This window comes from Beta vulgaris, chromosome 5, assembly GCF_026745355.1.
Source record: "Beta vulgaris subsp. vulgaris cultivar EL10 chromosome 5, EL10.2, whole genome shotgun sequence".
NCBI lineage: Eukaryota > Viridiplantae > Streptophyta > Magnoliopsida > Caryophyllales > Amaranthaceae > Beta > Beta vulgaris.
Window position 1 is genome coordinate 67,717,220 of NC_079206.1, and position 8,881 is coordinate 67,726,100.

At 37.5% G+C, this 8,881-nt stretch overlaps 2 protein-coding genes across 2 annotated transcripts; one reads left to right on the top strand and one right to left on the bottom strand.

Moving 5' to 3' along the window:
* The first annotated feature begins 70 nt into the window (after window positions 1-70).
* Window positions 71-1,694, top strand: LOC104894828 (hypothetical protein). Its single transcript, XM_010681165.3, has 5 exons — window positions 71-453; window positions 527-648; window positions 735-923; window positions 1,266-1,317; window positions 1,409-1,694. The coding sequence occupies exons 1-5, from the start codon at window positions 175-177 to the stop codon at window positions 1,520-1,522; spliced, it is 756 nt and encodes a 251-aa protein (XP_010679467.1). The 5' UTR covers window positions 71-174; the 3' UTR covers window positions 1,523-1,694.
* Window positions 1,695-1,724: 30 nt separating this feature from the next.
* On the bottom strand, window positions 1,725-6,118 carry LOC104894830 (nifU-like protein 1, chloroplastic). Its single transcript, XM_010681168.4, has 3 exons — window positions 5,637-6,118; window positions 2,253-2,389; window positions 1,725-2,174 (listed from the first exon to the last, which is right to left on the bottom strand). Exons 1-3 carry the CDS (start codon window positions 6,085-6,087, stop codon window positions 1,986-1,988), a joined length of 777 nt encoding a protein of 258 aa, XP_010679470.2. The 5' UTR covers window positions 6,088-6,118; the 3' UTR covers window positions 1,725-1,985.
* Between the last annotated feature and the right edge of the window lie 2,763 nt (window positions 6,119-8,881).

Below are 8,881 nucleotides of genomic sequence, written 5' to 3' on the forward strand. Positions count from 1 at the left end.
TATGATGCGGTGTCAACTTAAATTATTATTTTTCTTTTTGTCACCTTATTATCAACATCGTGTGGTTTGAGGATATTTGCTGCACTTTGAGCTACCAGACAACTCCCTCATCAAGAAACTCAACAAACATACAGTAGTAAATTGTTGAGATTTCACTATCAAATGTAAGAAGAGATGCAAAATCAAATTGCTCTTTGCTCCCATTTTTTGCCTTCTGTGCACGCCAGAAATGCACAAAAAAGATCAGTCTATATTGCGAGCAAACCCCGGTGCAGCAGCCTAAACCAGCAGGACAAAGTTAGACTTAAAACTTCTTGGCCTTTGATAACTCTCTCCTTGTTTGGTTCAGGCTTTTTCTTGGGCCCCCTCATCGACGGCCTCCATTCCCGGGTTAACCTCGTGAATTATCAGAGTGGTTCAGTCCACATTGGTCCTCTGCACACTAATATCTGGGTTAGAATTCTATATCCTCTCTCTGCTCTTTCTCTCTCGTTGATGAATAATGAAGATGGTTCATCTGGTTCAGGTTCCTTTTCTACTGGGATTGTTCTATGCCACCATTGGAATATTGCAACTCTACTTAGATGAAAGAGCTTCCCCTAATGCAGTCCCAGAAGGAAGCTTCAAGAAAACAGCTATCTCACTAATGTCAGTAATTCCTAATAACTATGATCATCCTGATACACAGAGATATACACATTAACGCAGAGTTTCTGTTTTGCTTTGTATCACAGATCACTGGTGCTATTTATTGAATTGAGTGCTGAGATGTATAAAGGAGGTGTTCCAGCCAACATTGAAGCCTATGCATTGTTTGCAGCAGCAGAATTTGTATGGTTTCTTGCTGATAGGACATGGTTCGGGTTTGCCCTTGCCTGTATTGTAGGCCTTGCTTGCCCACTAGCTGAGATACCACTGATGAAGTAAGATTGCTACAGCCAACCTCTTAGTTTTCTAAATAAAACTAGGTTTTTGAACATTGATTAGCCTAGATTAACCAAGGATCTCGGGTTCGAGTCCTTGGAACACGAGAGCACTCATTTGGAGAGCCTTACCGTCAACTAACCTTCTGGGCTTCAATCTGAACTAGTCATGGGTCAGGGTCCAGTAGGCTCTGCATCATCAGATGCTTTGGGAAAAAAAGAACTTTTTGGACTTTGTAGTATAAGTTAGAAAGCTTATCTGGCAATACAATAGGCTGTTTTTTTTTTTTACTTTGTAGAAATTCAGAACTCTGAGAGAGTGTTTCTTCTGCTATTTCACAGATTTTTCCATTTATGGTACTATCCTCAAGCAAACGTACATATCTTCGGAGAGGTAATTATTCGGATATAATAAAAACTTTGCTTGCCGTGCTTGTTACTGCTGTTCTTCACCAAGTTATATAACGAGGTGTCGTGTAATGTAGGGACTTGTGAGCTGGACTCTCACTTGCTATTTCGTTTACACACCATTCTTGATCAATCTTTCACGATGGATGAAAACGATATATCGTGCTGATGATTCAAAGGACGATACCTAAACATCAACCAGCATGTTGTACCCAATGGATGGCAAGAAAACACCACAAGAGTCAAGTAATGTTGACAAATTTTGTTGTACTGGATGAATGTATCACCTTGTCAAACTCAGAAATCATCAATTATCAATATACAAATTACTATGTGGTGCTCCACACCACTAGTTTGATGGCAGTATGGCATGATGTGGGTTACTCACTGGCATAAATAAAGATGAGTAATGTTATATGAGGTTACTCTGAATGCATATACAGGGTTCCCGACAAGCATAAATGGGGTTACTCATAATGTTGCACCATCGTTTGAGCCTGTGACACATCAAATAATGGAGATCGTACCATGTATGTACAACAGAAGGTTTTTAAGGCGCTGTGAGAATCATACAAGGATGTACCCATTTACATAGCAAACTGCAAACCTGAAAACTATACTTGTATGTACTGAACTCAGAAAGGTGAACATCACCTAGCTAGTAAAGATCACATTTGATATGTCTGGAAACCTCTCCTTGATAGCTGCTTTTATTCCCGAGCCAATGGTCTCTGGTCCCCCATATCTCACTGTGCAATCCCCACCCTCAATGGCAATTACTTCCACCTCTCCACCATAGTTCTTAATAGCAGGTCTAAGTATGTCTAGATGACGGTTCACCACCTAGAACAACAAAGTACTGTTAGACAGTTTGCAAAACAGAGTATTGATCTTATACTGCACATTCAAGAAAAAACATACCTCGACAGTTGTTTCATTCACTTGCTCGTCAATGACTTGCCGGATATCCTTGATTGCATCACCAAATTTCTCCTTCAGCACTCGTTCAATACCCATTTTCATGGTGGTCGTTGAACTCGGACAACTCTCACATGCTCCTGCAATGCAATATGAATTAACCACGAAAAAAGAAAAGCCACAAAAATACTTACTCCATTCCAAAATAAACTTCCAAATTACAGTATCTGGATATCCCTAAATAAAATCTTCCTCTTCTCCTTCAAAGTAAAAGTCAGTGGTTTGAGTAATGGAATACTTTTTCCTCTCTTATCATAAAACTTTCTCTTCCTTTCTTCTCTTCACCCACTTCGAATTATTTTAATCATATCCAAGACTCTCTTAATCGCATATAAAAACTGAAAAGTAACAGAGATGTGTTCGAAATAATCCCTGACCAAGACTTGAGCACATTTAGTAACGCAATTACAATACTCTACATGGTATATATTACAGCCTGAACCAAACCTTAATCACCCATCTGAATTGCTTGTTTATCACATCTTGCTACTGTGCTCTTAGTCCAATCTCAATGGGTAGTTGGGTACCAACAATAATAAATTGGCATCCCAAATGACCAAGAACTATCCAAACCCCTCATTATTATGACAATTTTGAACTCTCTCAAACTCTAGCATGGCAAGAACAGCTTGAGAGTTGAGATCACATCGCATTGACAATGATTTTGCTCAAGCTTGTTGATGATAGTATCTGCCACCATCGATGAGATGACCATCACCAAAGAGAACCCGGAAAATCCCAATCCAAGCTGTCATACATGGATTTTACAATACAAGGTCTTGTAGGTATGCTGTTGCCCACACTGACAACTCTCATTTCTCAAGCCAAGACCTAAAAAGATGTGTGGGACATCCTTGCTCATACTTATGCTCGTCCCACTTGTGGAAATATAAAACTAGATACATTCTCAAACAAATTGCCGTTTGCCAAAAGGTCACAACTAATACCATCTCCAACTCCGGAATAGCTCCAAAGGCCTCTATTCCCTATCATATGCTCGTTCGAACTAATGTACATGTTTTGAAATGGTGTCTTATGACTCCAGGATGCATTCCATAAGATATGCTGCTAGGCTACGGAAAGATTCTAAAATCGTGTATTATAGCCTTCAAAATTGGCTATTTTGAACTATTTTAAACATTTATAGACCTAGAATTTTTTTTTATCCGGAACCTCCATGAGAGTTTTGAGACACCATAAGACAATTCATGTGTGGTTGTGACCCTGTAAATTGACTTAAGTTGACTTCCATAGCTTGTTATATATATCTCACGTTCAAGCCAAAATAGCTCTAAAGACCTACTTTCCCCACCATATGCTCGTTTCAACTCATGGTTATGCTTTTAACTAGTCTCTTATGATCCCAAGATGCCTTCCATGAGGTCTGGTGCCCAGGCTTTGAAACGATCCTAAAAGCGTGTGTTGTGGCTTTCAAATTTGGCTATTTTTGGATCTTTCTAGACTTGGTAATATTTTGATCTAGGACCTTCCCGAGGGCCTTTGGATACCTTGGGTGTAATATTTGGTAGTTAGGACCCTCTAGATAAACTTAAATTGCCTTCGACAAATTTTTTATATATTTTTCTCGCTGAACTTCAAAATAGCTTTGTAACCTCCATTTCCCACCATATGCTCGTTCCAACTCATATATATGCTTTTAAATGATCTATGATCCTAGGATGCATTCCATGAAGTATGTTGCCCGGTCTATGGAAAGGTCTCAAAAGCATGTATTAAAGCCTTAGGTCCACCTACAATTAAACAATCACTGCTGCCCCAACATTCTCCTAACACCTCAAATCTCCATCCCAAAATGAGGTGGCACCCAAGACCACGTGGTGGCGCGATGCATATTTCTGTCAATGAATCTCTTGGGCTCAACCACCCTCCATGCAACACCACCACGGAACCTAAGATCATGTAGCCGCAGCCAACTGTAGTACATCTTCCTAAGCTCTCAATTAGTGGTGCCCCTCAGCATCTCTCTGCGCCTCAAGATGCTTAATAGAACAATGATCATAATAAGAAAAACCATTTTGTAAGAGATGATATCCAAGCTCTATACTAATATTTTCTTATACTCAATTTGTGAGGCAATACATCAAGGAATTATAACCAGCAAAACTGTCACTTGTAGAGGCACCCCAAGTTGTCTAGCTACTACCCAAAGGATCACTCTACCTTGAAACTGTACTACCTTTGACTTCTCTTCCAGGCAAGAGTGGAGGAAAATGAAGCATTATGCCAAATACTTTACTTAGTAAAGGATAGAAACAGGATGAAATAGACAAACTCTTGTTGCCATTTGACAAAAAAGACCAAAGATAGAACATGACATTTTCGATCACAATAACAGAAAATTTTAATGATGAATACTTAGATTGGACATCTGTTCTCCACCTTGTTTTTCAAGTATGTTGAGAGCTAATAGATTAACAAAAATTAAGTTAGTGCCAACAAAAACTCAGCTATGTCAAAGTTTGGGGCCAAATAAGAACTAGCCAAGTCAATTCAAAACTACAATAACTTCAGACTTAATGGCCAATAAGGTAAGTGAAAATCAGGTAAAAATAGTGTACTGTAGTCTAAACAGCATATAGATGACAAAGGCTGCCCACAATTGCTACAAACATAGGCTCAAAGTGTTATCAACACTTTAATTTGTATTCCCGCCACACATCCCCTAAAGTTATTATAAAGAAGTCATTCGGCTCTTGAAGTTGGTGATACAAAAATCCATATAAAATCAATGAGGCTCAGGTATGAAAAAAAAGCGGATAGTTTTTTTAGGAATGCAATGATCCCAGTCCTTATCTGATATCCTGATCCATGAAATAGGCAGCCAAAAAGGCAACAAAAAAAAGGGTCTATCATTGTGACTTTGGATATTGGTTCCCCTCAACTGATTGTGATGGCTGATACATGTCACACATATAAACTCAAATGAACCTTACATACCATTAGAAAGGAAAGATTAGTTCACAAAAACCTAACACCATAACCCTTAATATGAGATTATTAGATTGGTGATCCCATCACATTCTACAACCATTAGCTCTACTTCCGAATAACTTGTATTTGCCAACAATATCAAACATATTTCCATCAGCAAAGCTTCACCTTTGCACAACATGTGAAAAAATGGAAAATAATCTCTAACACAAGAAATTCAAGCGGCATGAATCACATAGTATGAAACTTCTAAAGCTGAAAATGTAAAACATAGAGATATAAACGAAAAATTAAACTTTTGAGCAGTTAGCAAACACTAAATATGATAATAAAAACCAAAAGTTCATTAATTAAAAACAAAAGAAAAGAGAAAACCTTGAAGTTGGAGAGTTATGACACCATCTTGAACAGAAACAACATCCACATTTCCGCCATCAGAAATGAGATAAGGCCTCACTTCTTCCAACACCAGGTCAACGTTCTTTGTTGTGAGTTCAAATTGCTTAGAAGAGTAAATTCCTGTAGACTCCTTTGAAACTGATGCTTTAATACAATTCCCCCTTTGGAAATTGACCCACTTCACAAAGTTGTGATTTTTCACTCCAAAGGTAGCAAACGATGGAGATTTATAGAATTTCTCTGGGTTTTTTGGCAAAGAGATTGAGATTGATGGGTTCTTGACCAATCCCACTGAGGTTATGGAAGCCATTGTTAAACAAGTATCACAACACGAATGAAGGCTGAAGCTGATTTTTTTTCTTGGTATAGGACAAGGACCGTAGAACACTTTCACATTGCAAAAATCTATTCTTGCCAGTTGCCACATGCCAAATATTCCCTCAAATCTCAATAGTGGTGTATTTTCCATCTTATCAATCTAATTTTCGCATATTATTGACTATTAATATCTTTGATTAAGAGCTTTGCTAAAATACGCCCTAAATTTTCCTAGTTACGCCCTAAATATGGTATTTTCATACCGTATTTATATACCTGCATTTCTTTCCTCTCTTTCCCTTTCACTCACTCACTTTCTCTCTCCTCTCCACCACAACTGCCACCAATTTCTCTCTCCTCTCCACCACAACTGCCACCACACCACCACCACCATATTCTTCTCCAATTTCACACTTCTGACTCCTATGTCTTCTAACAACAATGTGCCGGCACCACCACCTCCGACCTACCCCCGACACCCCACCACTGTAGTATCCCGGCCACCACCGCCGTACCCCCGACACACCACCACCATCCCCTTCTTCTCTCCTCTTTTTTCTTTATTTTCTGAATTTTTTTTTTAAAAAAAAGGGGAGGCATCCACCATGGACGGGCGTCCATGGCAGGCGCTCCACCACATGGTGAGGCGCCTGCCATGGACGCCTCCACCAGTGGTGGGGCGTCCATGGTGGACGCCTCCCTTTTTTTTAAAAAAAAATTCAGAAAAAAAGGGGAGGCGTCCATGGCAGGCGCCTCACTATGCGGTGGAGCGCCTGCCATGGACGCCTCCACCAGTGGTGGGGCGTCCATGGTGGACGCCTCCCCTTTTTTTTAAAAAAAAATTCAAATTACTGTTAATGAAGAAACAAAGAAGAGGAGGGTGGGTTACGGCGGTTGTGCTGCGGCGGTAGTGTGTCGGTGGTGCGGCGCAGTACTGGTGCGACGGCGACTGGTGCGGCGGTGGTGGTGCACCGGTGCCCAATTGTAATGTGGGAGAAGAAGGGAGAAAAGTGAATGTACATGGTGGAAAATCTGAAAATGGAAAAATAAGTATATTATACGTATTTAGGGCGTAACTAGGAATTCTAGGGCGTCGTTTAGCAAATGAGTTAATTAAATATTAGTAAAACTGCATATTAAATCAAGTACAAGTACAAGTACAATAAGATATCCTATGATCATAACTCTTTCATATATAAGGAGTATATATAATAAATATCATTTTAGGGTGTAGTTTTCATTTTATCGTTTTCTCGCTCTTCTTTTGTGTCCCTCCCTAGTCCTCCATCTAACCAACTACAATTTGCCAGATCCTTTTGTAACCTTTTAAATTATTTTTTGAGGTCACTAGATTATTTTGAAAAGATACCCACAATAATTGAGAATAATATAGAATAATCTATAGTTGAGATTATTATGAGATAATCGGTCATAGTTCAAATTATTCTACGAAATTTTCCTTTAATGCATAAGATCAAATTCAATAGTGAGTTCACAAAATGAACTTAGTATTGGATCTGAATCCTCATATTGACTCGATATCCATAAATCCAATACACATTAAATCCCGTGAAACCAACCAGATCCATTTTGTATGCACACTAAGACCTTGTTTGGTTGTATATAGGAAGTCATACTTCCTAGGAAGTTATTTTTTCCACGTATTTGAAATTTATAGGAAATGTAAAATTGTGTTTGGTTGATAATGGGAAGTATAACTTCCTATTACCTAGGGGGGCCTAGGTAAGTAACTTCCTCCATTTTGGAGAAAGTAGAACTTCTTAGGAAGTGCAAACAATTTCATATACTTCTACTTCCTAGGAATTTGTACTTCTCATGATTTGTTTTGTCAACCAAACAAGGCCTAAGTGCAATATAGTTGTTATTCTTAGAACAAAAAAGAGGGTGGTAGAAAATATTCACAATCGTAATGAATTTCTAGCTATATTTGGTTGTTACATAAGAAGTTATAAAAACACTAAATAAACAATATCCAATTCCATATCACGATTACTATCTCGACAACTTCATCTATTAAACCTAGTTTATCACAAGATTAATTAATGGCTATTGGTTACCACTTACCACAAGCCAATTAGATAGTGAAATCATTAGGTTATAATCCCGCCAAAACCTAATTAGCAAAAAATTAGCCAAGAAATTAGGATTAGGGGTGTAAGTGGATGGTACTAGATTTGATTTTGCCAAATCCAAATCCAGTCAAAAGTTTTTTAGATTCGAGAAATTGAGTCGAAGTCCGATCAAAATATTTTTTTGAGTTCAGTCCAATTCGATAGATTTTATCTTAAATCTGAATCCAGTCCAGTCTAGTTCAATTATTATATTATTTTTCTCCCCGATTTAGATTTAAGAATACACAACGTTTTCTCAGAATTAAACTTGAAATACTAAACTCATTATCTCCATTATATAAAATAAGTCATATATTTCTTTTATATTATATATATATAAATATTAAATATATATACATTTTATATATAAATATTAAATGAAAAAAGCTAAATGCAATCCTAAGGGCTGCATATAAGAAGCTAAAAATGGAAAAAACAAGCATTAACTGATCATTTATTACATAGATTAATGCAAACTTTTGTCATAAATTTACAATTAAATTTCATTTTAAGCAATGTATTTATGTCTTATATAAATATATATACTTCCTCCGTTTTTTTTAGATGTTACACTTTCTATTTTGGAAAATTTTAAATTAGATGTTACACTTTTATTTTGGGTAATAACTTCTCTCTATCTCTCTCCTATCACATGTTCCCATGGGACCCTTTTGTTTTTCATTTTCTCTCTCTCTCTCCTTTCCAAAAATTACCTAGGAGTCCGTGATTTAGAAGTACATTATATATATAAATATTAAATATAAAAGTATT